The 17434-nt window shown below is 42.6% G+C and overlaps 2 protein-coding genes across 11 annotated transcripts in view; both read right to left on the bottom strand.

The window, feature by feature from the left end:
* si:dkey-174m14.3 (uncharacterized protein LOC563117 homolog) overlaps positions 1 to 8753 on the bottom strand; it is a 36150-nt gene extending 27397 nt beyond the window's left edge. For all 9 annotated transcript variants that reach the window (XM_061813105.1, XM_061813101.1, XM_061813106.1 and 6 more), the window contains exons 1-2: positions 8657 to 8753; positions 5721 to 5780 (exon numbers count right to left, since the gene is read on the bottom strand). The gene's annotated coding sequence lies outside the window, so the exon portion shown is untranslated. The remainder of the gene's footprint in view (positions 1 to 5720; positions 5781 to 8656) is intronic.
* Positions 8754 to 10025: 1272 nt separating this feature from the next.
* LOC133496496 (cytosolic 5'-nucleotidase 1A-like) lies at positions 10026 to 15634 on the bottom strand. Of its 2 annotated transcripts, none has more exons than XM_061812163.1 (6): positions 15350 to 15634; positions 15029 to 15196; positions 12711 to 12840; positions 12509 to 12631; positions 12226 to 12410; positions 10026 to 11078 (listed from the first exon to the last, which is right to left on the bottom strand). In XM_061812163.1, the coding sequence occupies exons 1-6, from the start codon at positions 15461 to 15463 to the stop codon at positions 10716 to 10718; spliced, it is 1083 nt and encodes a 360-aa protein (XP_061668147.1). In that variant the 5' UTR covers positions 15464 to 15634; the 3' UTR covers positions 10026 to 10715. The 2 variants fall into 2 exon arrangements, with proteins under 2 accessions (XP_061668147.1, XP_061668149.1); XM_061812165.1 differs by having other exon boundaries at positions 15029 to 15155; positions 15350 to 15489.
* Between the last annotated feature and the right edge of the window lie 1800 nt (positions 15635 to 17434).

The following is a 17434-nucleotide window of genomic DNA, read 5'->3' as shown; positions in this document are numbered from 1 at the left end:
TAATGATTGCATACATTTCAATGTGCTTTTGCGTGACAAGAGTTAAAGACTATGTATCTCTCATGTTTCAGGTTGTGGTTGTCATAATTAACTTTTTGACAAAAGAAACATCATAGTGTCTTTATCTTGAGTTTCCACTGACAACCGGTCTGAGCGAGCAAAACCGAACTGAATACGAAATGATTCAAGCAGTTCCTTGTCGTTACGTTCACTCAAAAGATCAGTTCAGAGACTCATATTCATACCTACGAACAATTTTGAGTCTTGACTCTAATGCACGCTTTTGGAATGTGGGAGGAAGCCAGGGTACCAGGAGAAAACCCACACATGGCCGAGATCACAGCAGAGATTCTAAAATCAAAGCTCAGAACTGTGAAGCTCAATTTCTTACGCGTATGCAACCAGGTCTTCACGTACCAAAAACTTCTTGCTTCTTTTAACGTGCATCTCATAAGTTTTTAACGTAGTATGTATGCTATCCCTGTCAGGCCATATACAGTATTTGGGTGTTCACGGGTTGCATGGACTAAAACAATTGGGACTCACCATGTTGATCCCTTTGGGCAAAGAAATAGATCTGCAAGGGTATCTGGGGAAGTTGTGATTAAATTCCAGAAAATGTTTCATTTCAAATCCTTGGCAAAAATTTGGCGGAGGTGGAATCACATTTTGGTCATCAAAAACTAACGGTGGTGGCGTGTCAGGTTTAATCTCCGCATCTTCCGCCTGGTTTTCCCATCTCACTGTGTCAATATCTGTCTCCAGATACATTTTTGGAGGCGGGTCAACAGGAGCCTGGTCCTCCTGGGCCGGCTGCTCCAGCAAGAAGTTCTGCTGCTGGGCCATTGAGCGGGGGAGCCTGGTGCTCTTCTGGGTCACCGCTTGGTTCTCATCTTGCTGTGTTGTTGAAATGATGGAGCCGGAGAGTTTAGCTGGTCTCCCAAATGCCTCCAAGCTGTTTGGGTCAAGCACATTGGATGTCACCTCGTCCAGAAACTGTGAAAACTTCACTTTGCCTTCAATCTTTCCCTCCAGCAGACACTCCTTATCTCTTTTTGCGCTAGCTTGGCTCTGAACACAACCCCTCCCCGGATGTTCTGCCTGATGTTGGCGTGCACGGCGTTCGGTGTGGTTTTTCCTCCCTCCCTGCTCTATGGGATGTGCTCTGAAACGATAACCTCTGGCGCTATTGGCCGACACCCTTCTCTTTTCTCGTAACCGGGATCGAAACGCTGCCTGGCTTTGCTTCTTGATTGAGGTGTGGAGACAGGAGGTGACTCCCGAGCTCCAGCTGTCCAGGCTGCCCCTGCACTCGCTGCTGCTCATGCTGCATCTTTGGCTGCTGCTTGGGACAAAACAACTGGAGGTCTGACTTGAAGAGGACTTCTTTGGGGCAAAGCCAATCACCTCCTCTAACCAGTCTTGATCACTGTTGAAAATTGGGCACAAGTTAGCCGAAGAGGCCCGAGAATTTGAGGACAATTGGACCTGCCGGCCTTTGCTTTTCTGTGGGGAAAAACTGAATGAGCTTCTAGTCTTGTCCATCACTTTGCCTTCTGTCTGTGTGGTCTGTCACTGATTGTTGCAACTCACAGATAAAACACGGGCCAGTGAATGCCACTACTTTTAAAGAGTTCTACCCCAATTCATTCTCATTAGTGTTCAAGCCTGACCTAAAAGAGATTCAATACTTTTTTTTTTTTTACCGGGGGCTGAACAGATGGACTCTTTCAATGCCAGGACACCGCTCTGCCATGTGTGGCACGGCCAACCACGATTTAAAATTTAATGTGTTGAATAAAGTCTCATTATGTCAGTCTGACAAAACCATCAGTCCTCGTATCACGTTTGTCTACAAAAACCATCGCATCGTCAGATCCAAAAAGATATTCTGCGCTCCCGTGCGCATTTGAGATTGATGAGAATGATCTTTTTTTCCGCACAATTCCTGACACTATCTTCGCTAGTTAAACACCACTTGCACTGTGGGCGCCGTTCTTAATTAGAACGCCTATCGATAGCAGAGCAAGCAAAGCTTTTCAGCATTTTCCAGGTCAGCGGCTGTGGAAGAGCATCGATTCCACATATCACTTAACAGTGGGCACAGAGAGGCTTGTTCAGCACCACTTTCAACTGCGATGTACTCTATGTACATAAATTACATTCTATAATGTCTGTATTCCAGTCACGGTTGTGTACCGAATGCAATAAATCCATTTTGACACAAGCTGGAAAAAGTTACATCGTGCAAGTTACCTTTTAAAGAAAAAGTTGTGTATAAAGTGGAAAAACTATCATCATGGATATTCAGGTTTTCAAAGAGTTTTGGACCCAAGTGACAGAAAAACCAGTAGGCAGAGCAAAATTAGATTTAAATGATCTTCTGCAAAGCTTTAGTATTTTTTTTTTAAGACGGGTAAAATGATTAACTGAAACAATGAACAGCAGAATGAACTACATCGACCAATACTACAGATGAGAAATTTAGTTTTTCTCACATGATGAAAAGATGATTTCTCCAACAATTGAAGAATGATCTGCTCGGGACAACGGGATTGTTTCGGAATTCCAACGTTGAAGAAAAGATTTTCAGACCGTGACTTAGTGACACAATACATCCTCAGACAAAATTGAGAGTAAAGGTCCAGACATCTGAAGTGTTCTTTGACCTTAGCGTCTAAGGAAAAATCAAGACTTTAAGATGATCACTGACAATCTGGTGAGATTTGCATCGGCTACGCCGAAACTCCATGGCTGTGGCGAAACCGATTTGAGTCTTAAGAAGACTATTAGAGATATGCAAAATGTTCAGCCACCAATTATGTCCTTTGTACTAAAACCGTCTTGGATCAGACAGAGATAATGCAGTATACCAGCAGAACAAGACTGGTGCCGTCCCTGGGGGTATCATTAGTGTGCATCTGATATGCTAGCTATGACTGGGTGGCCTGCTGTGCCAACCACCTGCAGCTGCAACGCAGCCTGCAGGACACTGGCGGGACCGCCCCGTCTGGTATCAGGGAAGGAGCACCGCAGTCCTCACTCAACCCGCAGACGTTATTTCCCCGAGGTTCCTCTTTTAGCACCTTTCCTTTCCGCCACTGTTTTCAGATTTTCCAGACAGGTTTAAGCCACTCCTATGATAAATGTCTCTAATAATCTCTTTTCAATTTCGGAAGCGGTAGAGGGGCAGCGGACAATTTATAACTCGCCCAGAACAGAGACCGTAAGTCCAATGGCCGCCCCAAGGTAATGACGCAGAAATAGATTCCTGCTAAAAGTGCAGTCGGAGATACAGGGCTGTAAATCCCTAATTTGGGAGGACCGGGACCAAGTCCTGCCACAAATAGTGGAAAGACATTAGTAGTTGACACCCCTCCAAAGTTGTTTCCATCCATCCATCCATCCATTTTCTGACCCGCTCATCCTCATGAGGATCGCAGGAGTGCTGTATCCTATCTCAAATTACATCATGCAGGAGGCAGAGTACACCCTGAACTGGTCTAAATCTACCATGATGAGATGAACTAGGCTCTCAAAACTCTTTTTTTCAAGCACATCTTACAACATTTAGCGTTGGAAATAAATGTGCAGGGGCAGTGGTGTCTGTGTTGTCATCACAACAACAAAAACTACCAACTGAAGAGCATTAACCTCCGTTTTTTGTCAATTTGACCTTTTTACAATGTTTTACCATTCCGCAAAGCAAAAAGATACACTTCCGGTGTAACGTCTGCTAACAACCCAGAATAACTTTAGGACCAGACAAGTGATGATCTTAGAACTGTTGAATTGGATCACTTAAACATATTTCCTGAGCACCAGTTACTTTTCTAATAGCAGTGCTTTCCCGCCATGGGGTCAACAATCCAGAGCAATGGTGAGTCCGGTAAGGAAGTGAAGAAACAGGTCCAAGCGGGATCCAACAGTTGGAGGTGAAGGTGTCTGGTGTTCTATGTAATAGAAGATTCTCCACTAGAATAAAGGGCAAAGTCTGTAAAACAGTGGCGAGGCCGGCCATGATGTACAGATTAGAAACGGTGGCGCTGGAGAAACAACAGGAAGCAGAACTGGAGGTGCCAGAAATGAAGATGCTGAGGTTCTCGCTTGGAGTGAGCAAGTTGGATAGGATTACAAATGAGGTCATTCGAGAGACAGCCAAAGTTGGATGTTTTGGAGAAAAGGTGAGAGAGAGCAGACTTTGATGGTTTGGACATGTCCAGAGGCGAGAGTGTGAATATATTGGTAGAAGCGTGGTGAAGATGGACCTGGCAGGCAAAAGAGCGAGAGGAAGACCAAAGAAAAGGTTGATGGATGTTGTGAGGGAAGACATGAGGACGGTGGGTGTGAGAGAGGAAAATGCGCGAGATAGACTTGGATGGAAAGAGATGACACCCTGTGGCGACCCCTAATCGGGACAACCCGAAAGGAAAAGAATAATAATTTTTTTTTTTTTAACCGACCCTGTTAGCGCTGTGCTAGCATGTTGCTGCTGTATTACTACCGCGTCTCAGTGACTTTTACTAGTATGTTTTTTTTTTTAACCCCCCCTAACGGGACAAGCCGAAAGGAAAAGAAATAGACGACTATGAAATTTTGGTACAGATTTTCACAAAGATCGTGGGACTTCACGCGGATAATTTGCCTCCGCGGCACGGTTTAGATGGAAAAAGATGACACGCTGTGGCGACCCCTAAACGGGACAAGCTCGGGGCATTACAGAAAGTGCACAAAAACAGCAAACGGGTGAGTTTCCGATAAAATTTTTGAATACAGAACCACAAATAGGTGGGAGTTTATTATAATAGCTGACGGTTGCTTGCGCTGCTGTTGCGCTCTTCTTTCCCTTCCCGTCCAGTGATGCTGCTACATAGTCGGGATGCGTCTCCGCAGCCACAGTGTGTCCTAAAGCCTCCAAGCAGAATCAACTGCACTCAAGAAGAAGTCTTCCTTGAACGCTGCGTTGTTACTATGGCAGTATGTCTTCTTTCTTCGTGGCCCGCACCTTTCACCGTGTCACGGTGCAGCTCTCTCGGCAAGCCACCCACATGCCCTCAAGCTAAAAAAATGCATGAAAGGCGGCTGTCCCACTGATGCTTTTCAAATTAGATTTGGAGCTGCTGAAACGAGGAAAATGGAGCAAAAAGCTCAATTTTTGTGTGTGTGTGTTTTGGTATCGAATTGTCGTGTATTGCATTTTAGTGAAAATTGACAATAAATAGTAAGAAGGCCTGCATGTGACGAGGCAGGAGGCATGTATGCGGCATAATTAATTTCTGATCAATCAATGTCACTCTTCAGTCAACAAAACCACCTTGACATCTTCAAAATACACCAATTGATTACTATACACACATTCCTCTTCACAAACACCACAGATTCATTCAAAACACATGCACTGTTAATGAAAACTACATCAGTCAATGAAAAAAAATATATGCGAAATATTCTGCATTAAAGATGAGTCCATTATTTATACTCGAAGACGGCAGTCAGTGGAGAAAATGCTGAGGTTGCCGTAATTTAAATCAGTAGGGGTGAGGATGAGTCTATTCCAGGCATTTGAATTATTATTTTTTTTTTTTGGGGGGGGGGGGCACGTGCATTATCTGTGCCCCCAAAATTAAATTTACAAAAAAGCTACAGGAAAGCATTTTTTTTAATTGCGTACGGCATGACATATCAATCATTGTCATTTTTAACGACAAATTTGCACTCACTTTTGAAGTCTCTGTGGAAGATTCAGGGGGCGGGGGTGAGATCTCGAAGAATGACGGGAACTTGCCAAAAACATGGAGAGAAAGACAAAAAAAGAGGAAGAATAACTATCAAAGGATGAAAGTTTAAAAGCAGGTTAATTCTCAGTGGCTGTAGTATGTTGTTATTTTTATGGGAGACTTCCAACTTCGAATAAGCGATAACCTCTCATGCAACATTTATTCATGTAGTGCTTTAAGGCCCTTTGTAACGTCTTTTTTTTTATTAGCCGCTCGCTAACTTTATTAGCTTCTTCATAAATTGCTAGCTTTGATGGTTAGAATGCATGCTTTTACTTCCATTTTTTAAGTTAAAATTAATTGATTGATATAAAAATGTAGGAATATGTAAATTTTAACAATTAGAGGTGGTGGGGATGTCTTACAATTTCAACAATAATCTCCTGCGTTTATTAGCCTCTCGCTGAGATGGGTGCTCAAATCAAATATGTTTTACAATATTTGGGTCAGATGACCCGTCGTTAGATCAAAAAGTGCATTAATGTGTAGTTAACTGAAAGTTTAACAGAACATTTAAGGTGCAATTAAATGAAATTTGTTGATATTATTCAAGTACTGGCGGCACGGTGAAGCAGCTGGTAAAGCGTCGGCCTCACAGTTCTGAGGACCCAGGTTCGATCCCGGCCCCGCCTGTGTGGAGTTTGCATGTTCTCCCTGTGCCTGCGTGGGTTTTCTCCGGGCAATTTGGTTTCCTCCGACATCCCAACAACATGCAACATTAATTGGACACTCTAAATTGCCCCTCGGTGTGATTGTGAGTGCGACTGTTGTCTGTCTCCATGGTAACCAGTTCGGGGTGCACCCCGCCTCCTGCCCGTTGACAGCTGGGATAGGCTCCAGCACTCCCCGTGACCCTCGTGAGGATAAGTGGCAAAGGAAATGGATGGATGGATATTCAAGTATTAATAGTTGAACTGTGTGTGTCTGTGTGCGTTGACAATGCTGCTGGGGGGGATGCAGGCACATGCACACGTAGGCCACAAGTGGTGTGCAAGCACCTGCCAAATGGTGCCTTTCAAGCTAGTAGCAACAGTGTGCTAAGGTCAGCTGAACCATATTTACTGTTTGATATTTTTATGATATTATTCATTCATCTTTTTTACTATTTTTGTGTAGTCACTGCCCAGGTGTTGACGGTTGTGGCGTTACATACGTGCAATTTGACAGGATTGCTTTATATGTTCCATGAATGTAAACACAGCCCTGAAGTTTCCGTAACTAGACAAGTGGGTACTGGAATTAAATCAGAATTTGCCACTTGGACTTGTATCGCAAACCCAGACTTAAAAACGGACTGCATCATCAAAGGTAACAGTCGAGTTTAGAATCATCAAGTGTGACGAATATTTATGAGAATATACTGTCTGGGTCCACTATAATGCTTCTATATGGAAGTTGGTACTCAGGCGGACTGGGGGCTGCTTGATGGGGGGTGGGATCAGCTGACCTGAATCCATGTCATTAGCACGCCATAGTTTTCTGTCAACTGAGCCAGTCACAACACAGTGTGTTCTCGACAACAACACAACAGCGGCTACTGACACGTCCGAGCACTGCTAGCCCTCATTCGGAGGTGTTTATCATAGTTCCAAGTGGTGCTCGGTCAAAAAAATAATCACCGCGTAGCTTCTTGCGTCCAAAGCAGAAGAAACAATTTCATATCGGGAAAAAGTGCCGCGAATAAGTGGGGATTTTCTCCAATAACGGGGGGGGGGAGAAGATGATTGCACCGAAGAAGCGTGAAAGCCTTTAATGAGACTCAATAAGTAAACATTTGTGCAACCCAGATAAAAAAAAAAGGTCACAAAAAAAGATGAACTGTACAACTTTACTCATCCATTCATTTTCTTAGCCGCTTATCCTCTCAAGGGTCGCAGGAGGTGCTGGAGCGTACTTTACTCACTAACTAAATACTATTTATCCTGCTAATCTAAAAATAAACATATTGCATCAACAAAGCCTTCAATATCCGGGGTAGCTGACAAACGGCGATTGGCTGGCTTTGGCTGTGGATGCCGGATATGAATTTTTAAATTTATATTCAACCATATTATCCCATTCTCACGACAGTATCGCCGAAAGCTAACAGAATTAGCATTCCAACTGTAGCTGGAAATGAATAGGGAAAATGCAGTTCATTCTGTTAGCATTATCGCTAGCTTGTAAATTCAAAGCATATTCTATTAACGATGTATTTATAACACAAAGCAAATGTTTCATTAACATTATGAATTAGTAGATTTATACTCAAGCATATTAACCCATTATCATTACTGAAAGCTAACAGAATTAGCATTCCAACTGTAGCTGGAAATGAATAGGGAAAATGCAGTTCATTCTGTTAGCATTATCGCTAGCTTGTAAATTCAAAGCATATTCTATTAACAATGTATTTATAACACAAAGCAAATGTTTCATTAACATTATGAATTTGTAGATTTATACTCAAGCATAGTAACCCATTATCGTTACTGAAAGCTAACAGAATTAGCATCCCAACTGTAGCTGGAAATGAATAGGGAAAATGCAGTTCATTCTGTTAGCATTGTCACTAGCTTGTAAATTCAAAGCATATTCCATTAATTAATTCTGTAATTATAACACAGAGCAAATGTTTCATTAAAATTATGACTATTTGGTTAAAATAAATTCTCTGGAAGGTTCAGCATGTAGCTTGAAATTAAGCGCGGGTTAGCATTCTGGCTATAGCATGTTGCTTGCCACGAATGACTGATTTTCAAGCTGCTAGCAAGAAACAACTTGTTTATTGGGCAGGAAAATACATTATGTCGTCAAATTAGTTCAAAAAAAAAAAAAAGATATGATACAACAGCAGAGTTCGAGAGTAGCCAAAGGTTGCTTTTGTTCTCGTTACTCACTCACGGCTCCGTGCTATTTATAGTAGCAGGGAAGATGGGGGCGTCACATCCTGAGCTACATGGCAGAGAATCTTTTGTTCATAAATACATGTTCAACAAGCCTACACACATTTTTTTTTTTTTTTTGTGGTGTCAGCACGGCGTATCCATGGCAACAGCCATTTGGTTTCACCTCCTGGCGATGCGCGCTGGCATACGAATGTGTGGCTCTGGGCAAAGACGTACCACTCAAGAACTAGAAATATTAAAAGAAATATCTTTAGGTGTTATTTTAAGATTTTAAAAGCGTCAGTATGTATTCATGTTTAGAAAGTGACATTTAATGCTGAGCAGTTATTTTCATCGCTTGAATAAAATTATAATGAGTTGTTCAAAATGAGGGGACACTGCGCCACCGTAATATATATTTTTTTCGTCATTGTTATTGACTCGACTGTCTGTTCATACGGAGAAGTTATTACAATGAATTATTAATAAAGCAAGGGTACCCTCTTGTGGTTCCACTTTGCATGTGCATATCAAATGAACGTGGTCAAATACATCAATGCAGCAATTCGAGCTTAAAAAATGAAATAGCATGAAGGCAATGAAGACAAGTAATTATGTAATAAAGGTTTGCAAAATAACGTGGCACAGGAAACAAAGTAAAATAGATAACAACAGTATATGCAGTTGATAAGACAGTAGTATATACAGTACACACAAACACTTGTTTGTGTATATATATATATATATATATATATATATATATATATATATATATATATATATATATATATATATATTCCCATTTATTTATTTATTTATTTTTGGAGGGGATTTAAAAAAATCTCAATATTTTACAATTAACTGATAATAATAAGTACAATTTCTTACCTTTTACTGCTGAAGTTGGCTTTAGGGGTATGAACTACTTCATTGTTGGGTTCGGACCCACCTCATGATCAGGACTATTGTAAACCAAGGACCCCTAAGAGGTAGAAAATATGAAGTCAATTATGTAGTCCAAAAATATTAAAGAGTTAATATGCAAAGTTTGATGTACGGTAATGTGGTATAAAAGACCAGCATGAAGTAGCACAAAAAATACAATATAAAATGAAAATACAGTGAAGGAAAAAGTTTACATATAGTCATGTGAGCATAATGTCAAATAATGTTAATAAAAGTAAAAAAAAATGTAAAGAAATGCAACAAGTAAAAATGGGCCGCTATTGTAATGTAACAAGGATAATAGCATTACAATGTAAAATTACATGAGATGAAATGTAAACAAAATGGTAAAAAGTTGAAAGGAACGGAAGTGCAAAGTAAAGCACAAAGTAACAAGATAAAAACTTTGATTTGTAAAGTATAAAAAAGTACAACATTAACAAGTGATTGATGGCTTTATTTAAACATGACACACAACTAATGTTTATGCAAATTTGCAGTTAGGTTACTGTAACAAGGTAAATACAATTCAAAAAGGCAACTTGTTGGGAGTGTTTTTAAAAAAGTAACACTTTTAACACTTGGTCGTGAGTCAAAAAAAAAACCTTGCAATATTCTTACACACGGAAAAAAATGATAGAAAAAGAGAACAAAGGTGTAAAAAACTGAATGTGCATGAAAGTGCATGTACGACAAAAGCAGTAACGATGACAGACAGCATCAGTGTTTCTTCTAAAAAGTAATTAAAATGAAAAAATCATCCATTCCTCCCTTTTCCAATAACTGGAAGTTATAACCATTATTTTAGATCAATTCCTAAAAAAAAATTAAAAAAAGCAAACAAATGAGCAAAAAACAGTCGATATGATCATTTACTGAGGTGTTTTTAAAAAATGTTTTACCATTGTGCACCTCCATTCAAAATGAATGAAACAACAAAAATGAAAGTGATATTTTCAGCATGATGAAATTGAGTCAAACAGTGTGTGGGCTGGTGAAGCTTTTCACCTTTAAAATATACAGTAATATACTTGTAATGTAACAAAATAATTTTTTTTTTAATAGTCCTAAGTAAAATCATCCAGCAAAATGGAAAAATGACCGCAAGGAAGAGTCCGTAAGCAGTTTACTCCTTTTTGGACGGCTCGATGAGTTTGCCCCCGTGGTACTTCTGTCCGATCCCGTAGGGGACGTGAGCGGAGATGGTCCCCAGTTCCTTGGCCCCCTCGATGTGGAACATCTGGTCGTCGAAGTAGATGTGCGGTTTGATCTTCTGCAGAAGGGGCCCTTTTGGGGCTCCGGCCAGGAAGAGGGCCTCGTCGATCTCCAGGCCCCAACTGCGGAGGGTCTTCAGCACCCGAGCGCCCGAGCTGGCGGCGCTGCGGGCCGTGACCAGGAAGGTTCTGATGGGACAGTTCAGACGCTCGTTCTTGGCGTAGAATTTCCTCTGAAGCTTCCCCAAAGCCTCCAGGAAGCCCTTCAACGGGCCCTAAAAACATCACAAGTATTGCGTTGATTTACACGTGCAAAAAAAAGCTGCATAATTTCACATTTAACACTTTAAAGAACAAGAGGGCTGTCTTTGCCAAATATGGACAATGCGGATACAAAATTGGGTCAAACAGCTGTTTGAGAGGCCTTTTCTGGCCATTCCTATGACAAAAATATCCTAAATGAAACAGACATCTTAATACTAAGTCCATGTGAGTCACTATTGATATGTCATTATTCAAGCTGCTTATCCTCACAAGGGTTTGGGGGAAAGCTGGAGCCTATCCCAGCTAGCCTCGGCCGAAAGGCGGACTACGCCCTGAACTGTTCAACGTCGCCGTTGTGGCTCAACTCCCCTGTTCTTGAACGCCTATTTTGTGTAAGCTATTATCAGACCGTCACACCGCCCCTGTTAGCACTAGCATTAACATTACCATAAGCCACAAATTGTTACCATTATTTATGCTTTAAATTCTGAATCTGACTTGCTCACGTGAATCAAAATTTTAAAAAAACCTGTAATGTCATATACTACAACAAATTAAAACGAAAATATTTCACGTATGTCTAATGAACCGCGTCTGAAGTTTGCCGCAAACAAGCCACGTAGCCCTTCATACGATCGGTGCTCACGAAGGAGCCCTCAGCCTCAAAAAGGTTGTTGAGCCCTGCGTTAGCGCAGCGGCGCTAGCGTTAGCATTAGCACGGTGGCGCTAGCGTTAAACTCTCTGTGTACCGTCTTTCTTTGTAAATATCTCGTGTTTCAATGTGGGCACTTGCGGCTTTTACACAGCTGCAGCCCGTGTATGTACCAAATGGTATTTCCTTTACAAATGTACTGGGTGAGGCTTATAACCTGGTGCGCTCTTTAGACCGGGAATCACGGTACTGACATTTTGCTCTGGCCCAATGAGGCAAATTCCAACTTGGTTAAAGAAAGAGTCCCATTCCTAGCATAATTACAATTTCCTCAGCTAGCTTTAATGATTTGTAAGACCTGGTCAGATTAGAAACAAAATCACAAACAGTTGAAATGTACGTTAGTGACATAAGAGGGCACGCGATATAGTAGGGGGCGTAAACGATGAACAGCAAAAAAGCAGGGCGACACACCGCATGTCCGCTTAAAATACGAGAGCACGTACCTGAGCCAGCGGTTTGTTCTCAAACTTCTTCTCGTGCTCAAAAAAGCTGTCCAGACCGCTCTGCTTGACGATGATCTCGGACTCGTCGGAAAAGAGGACGGCGTCGCCGTCGAAAGCCACTCTCAGCTCGTTGTCGCACAGCTCGTTCTCTTTCTCGGGCATGAACATCGTGGCCGCGGCAATGCCTGAAGTGAAACATTAAAAAAAAAATAAAATCATGGGCAAAAAAATAAGGGTGTATCCATTAAAAAAATTAAAAAAAAAAAAGGGGGAGGGTACGTACCTTCATCAATGGCTTCGGTGACCTTCTCGGCATCCTTAGAGAGGTACAGGTTGGTCATGTAAGCTTTCAGGTAGCCTATTGGACTTTTCCCTCCAGTCATACAGAATCTTTCAATAGTCAAATCTGGAAGACAAAAATTGTCCCATTTAAGACTTGTAAGGAAATCTGTCGTATTTTTACATCGAACCAAAGGCCAGCGTACCGTAGTGGTTGATGCTGTTGATGAGGCGCACTCCCACTTGCGCGTGGTTGTTCGTCATGAGGACAATGTCGAACAACTCCTCGCTGTCCGGGTAGAGCGCCCTCAGCCGAGAGTTGACCGTCATCAGTGCCTGTGTTGCCGTGGGGGGGAAGGGGTGGGGGTTTATAACTAAGTTCATTTCAAAAAATTTTACAATGGAACTGGAAATGCACGTGCGCAATATATTCAAACGACATCCTCTCGTTGTCTTTACTTGGTAATACCGTCGACCGCGGGCGTCAAACTCATTTTTGTCGCGGCCCACATTGTAGTAACGGTTTCCCTCGGAGGGCCGTTATGACTCAAACCAAAATCTTCAATTGCCTCATCAAATTTACGCTAGTTTTGAATCAGAGATCAAGTGTAATGGGGTTTTTAAAACATTGTTCATGTTTGCTAACGCAAAAACACTTATAATATCTCAATGTTATCGGCGGCACGGTAAAGCGTTGGCCTCACAGTTCTAAGGACCCGTGTTTGAGCCCGGCCCCGCCTGTGTGGAATTTGCATGTTCTCCCCGTGCCTGCGTGGGTTTTCTCCGGGCACTCCGGTTTCCTCCAACATCCCAAAAACATGCAACATTAATTGGACACTCTAAATTGCCCCTAGGTGTGATTGTGAGTGTGACTGTCTCTCTGTGCCCTGCGATTGGCTGGCAACCAGTTCAAGGTGTACCCTCCCTCTTGCCCGTTGACAGCTGGGGTAGGCTCCGGCACTCCCCGCGACCCTCGTCAGGATAAGAGTCAAAGAAATTGGATGGATGGATCTCAATGTTATCATTTAGAATACGTGACTGAAATTTTGGTACGGATTTTCACAAAGACCGTGGATGAAATCACGCGGCAGGCCGGCTCTGGCCCCCCGGGCCTCGAGTTTGACACCGGTGCCAAACAAAACGAGCACATTCCAACGAAAACTGCGAATACGGCGAACCCACTTACGGTAAATAAAACGTTCCCAACTCAACTCCCATAGGTAACAATCCACAGTATTGAAAGAAGATTAAGATGTCGACACACCGGAGGGACTTGTTCACGCTCAGGTGATGGATCGCTGCGGTTGAAGCCCGATTGCTAGATTCTATAAGCAACTTCCTGATGTTGCACAATCGAGACATTTCAAAAGAACGCGCTTTGCAAAGAGAACGCCAAATTGCTGAAAAGTCACTGATCTGCACCATTATCTGAGTATTACATAGATATAGACGATCTCATGATTAATTCATATGTAAAACTCGTGTGGCCTCATTTTAACCTCCGTTAAGTGTTGTTTATATGACTGTGTTGGATTATGAAATTCCGTTTGCGATTAGGCGACTGAAAACCTGTTAGTGAACTTTTTGTAGCTGAATCTCGAAGGGCGGCCAACCTGATTCTCCACATATCAGTCCCCTGGCCTCTTCTTATCGTTTGGAAACACAAACTTTGTGAGTCGAATTAAAATGACATCAACTTTATATCAGACAAAATATTTAGGGGAGATGAATCTTGAATAAAATCAAATTTTTAACTGTTAAAAGGTGTTATGTCAGCATATCACAAAATCAACGTGAAGAAGAACATTCAGTGGTTATCATATTGTCAATTAAAACCAGACAGGCTGCAGAAGTGTCCAAATATTAACTCCAGCGTGACAATAAGCAGATATTATTTTATTTTGTAAAGTATTTTCTGTTCTGCCGGATCAACTGGTAAAGCGTCGGCCTCACAGTTCTGCAGTTCCGGGGTTCAATCCCGGCCCTGCCTGTTTGGGGTTTGCATGTTCTCCCCCGTGCCTGCGTGGGTTTTCTCCGGGCACTCCGGTTTCCTCCAACATCCCAAAAACATGCAACATTAATTGGACACTCTAAATTGCCCCTAGGTGTGATTGTGAATGTGGCTTTTTGTCTCTATGTGCCCTGTGATTGGCTGGCACCCAGTTCAGGGTGCAGCCCGCCGACTGCCCGTTGACAGCTGGGATAGGCTCCAGCACTCCCCGTGACCCTCGTGAGGATAAGCGGCAAAGAAAATGGACGTATGGTATTTCTGTTCTTAGTTTCTAGTATCGTAGACCATTGCCAGTTGTGAACAAATTTTGAGCAACAGAGGAAGTTGATTTCTATCTTCTGTGATGAGTGATTTGTGTCAGTGACGGGAAAATTGAACAGAATTAATAAATAGATTATCATCACGAAGTGGATCAGTTTCAAATGTGTGTGAAAACAGCTGAGACCAAGTGAAGGGGTTTAAGCGCCACACCCTGCGAGCGAGAGTAAATCTCCTGCAGAGACTTGCACTCACCTTGACAAATGGGAAAGCGGCTCCAGGCTTGAACGGCTCACTCTCGTGCTCCACCTGATGGGCTACATACTTCTCCACTCCCTCCTTTTCGTAGATGAGCCTCTCGGCCACCATGTTGAAGAGGGTCCTGGAGGACACCGCGATGGTCACGGCAAAAACGGGTTTAGGCTGGAGAGAAGCAGACACACAATAATAGAGTGTATTAACTGTACTTGCATTCTTAAAAAAAAAATAAAAACAGTGACGTGTTACACTTTATCTCCCTCACATTGCCTAATAGTACAAAAATAGAAAAGTATTAAAGCTCGTGTAGCTACTTACCGGTCTCGGTTTATTTGTCTTGAGTTGCTCGAAAAACGCTTTGGTAGCCGCCCAGTCTTTTTCCTCCGCGGTGTCGTCCACCGGACTTGACTCGTTGACTTTCATATCGCTCATTTTCCAAATATGTATCTAGTTTTGTGCTACAGAGCTGTGAGACGAGGTCCAAACCCGGGCGGAGCAACTGGAAGCGAAAGGGGAAAAAAAAAAATTAAAGTTTGCGGAAGTGTAACAAAAGTGGGAGTGGGTGTGTTGCTGTGATGACGTCAGGACACGTCACGCATTCTTCTCCAATGCCGGAAGTAAAGTGAAGTGGACGTCCCATTGATTCACTTTTTATACAGCTATGGAAGTAGACTCGTGCCACCGGGATTTGAATTTGAAATGTTACGTGCTACTTCCATACATAACTACTGATCTAAAAAAAAAAAAAAAAAAAAAAAAAAGACTGGATAGCGCATGCATATCGAGCTGTATGTTGATAGGACGAACCAGGTTGCCAGCCATCTTGGTACTCCCAAAACGCGTGTAAAACATGGTTTACAGCTTATGGGGGGTTCTCAAAGTTTGGCCTGCAGGATTAAAACTGCTCGTGTGAGTTTGACATTTTTTCAGTTCCAGTAACATGAAGGATATTTAATTCGACTTAGTGAGCCAAAAAAGGCTAAGTGCAAAGGAAAGACATATAACACAATTACTACCGCGAAACCTTGCTTATTACCTAGGGCCCGATTTCTGTGTTAACTTTTCCCAAAATACGCTGTAAAGCACTATCATCATAACGTAGCAAAAACTGAGCATTTTCTTTTGTCATAAAAACATATCATTTTAAGTCAATCAGTTAGATATATTTTGGGAAAAAAGGACTCGCAATAGGAAAATACATGCTAAACGCAATGTTCATCTCAGACAGAAAATTTCAACTTGTTTCCACGCATTTGAAAACCAAATTCAATTTCCAAAGTTCTGTATTATGAAATTCATCAGAAATTTCACAGAAAATGTCTTTTCTTGCTTATCTGCTGGTGAAGTTTGGGAAAATCTTTCCACCGCTTTTTCGCGAAAAACCGTCGACCTATCAATGGATTTATATGACCGCGATGACAACTGGCCGGCTCGAGTTCGTTGATCTTCATGTCCCGTTCGTGTGCTCCGGTATCCCTGATCGAACCTGTGTACCGACCTTCGTCCGTTCTCCGACCAACCCCTGACTCCTTCGTTACTTCTGCCTGCTTTGATTGACTCCTCCCCGCCCGCTCACCTGCTCTCTTCGCCCGACGTCCCAACTACCGCTGCTGCACCGGACCGCCTGCTCGATCCCCCTACCTCTGCATATAATAAACGTGTCTCCTTGAACTACTTTGCATCTTCCGAGTCCTGCATTTGGGTCCTACTCTCGTTCCGATGGGTCGTGACAATTTGCGCTCATTCAGGACATTTCGGAAACTATATTCCCATTCACAAACTGTCCACATTTTCACAATAAAACCCCCAAGTTAGCAACCCACCCCACCATTATTTTCTCCCCCACCCCACCCACAATGTTCACTTCATTAATCTTCTACAATTCAAACATTCCAATTTGCACAGCTTCAGCTGCAGCTTTTCGGCAGCTATTGCATTGTTGAATTTTAATAACACCGTGTCGTCTGCTGCAGTGCCTTTATCATATTGCACAATAGAACGCAGCGGGTGCGCCGCACGAATGACCTTCTGCGGTTCCCAACAGACCCCCACCGCACTCCACACCCCCCCCCCCATCCCTCACGTTTGGTAGAGTCCGGGACGGAGCATGATGGCGGTGGACGGTAAGCGCTCGTTCTCAGGTGTTCTGTTGACGTGGGGGGTGGGAGGGAGCGTGGGGGGGCGCGTGAGACTCTCGTAAAACTTTACTGCGGGACACAGTGACGTCGACGTTTCACGAAATATTAATGGGTTATTAAAATGTTGATGGAGCGTTTTGGGAATGGTGTTTTTTTTTTTTTTTGCGAGGAGCTGCATAATGGTGATGATGAATATTGCGATCCCGTCACGGGATGAGCTCGCGCTCGTTGTGCTTTTTACATGGTCAGTCACGTCTGTATCCCG

Source organism: Syngnathoides biaculeatus, chromosome 23 (assembly GCF_019802595.1).
Source record: "Syngnathoides biaculeatus isolate LvHL_M chromosome 23, ASM1980259v1, whole genome shotgun sequence".
Lineage (NCBI taxonomy): Eukaryota > Metazoa > Chordata > Actinopteri > Syngnathiformes > Syngnathidae > Syngnathoides > Syngnathoides biaculeatus.
This window is presented reverse-complemented; position numbering and strand designations above follow the sequence as displayed.

What these genes read in the sequence shown, in the direction of transcription:
- LOC133496496 (XM_061812163.1), bottom strand. Translation starts at nt 15,463, where the DNA reads ATGAGCGATATGAAAGTCAACGAGTCAAGTCCGGTGGACGACACCGCG. An exon ending in AGACAAATAAACCGAGACCG is followed by an intron (nt 15,197 to 15,349) that starts GTAAGTAGCTAC and finishes GCTTCTCTCCAG; the next exon opens with CCTAAACCCGTTTTTGCCGT. An exon ending in AGAACAAACCGCTGGCTCAG is followed by an intron (nt 11,079 to 12,225) that starts GTACGTGCTCTC and finishes TGATGTTTTTAG; the next exon opens with GGCCCGTTGAAGGGCTTCCT.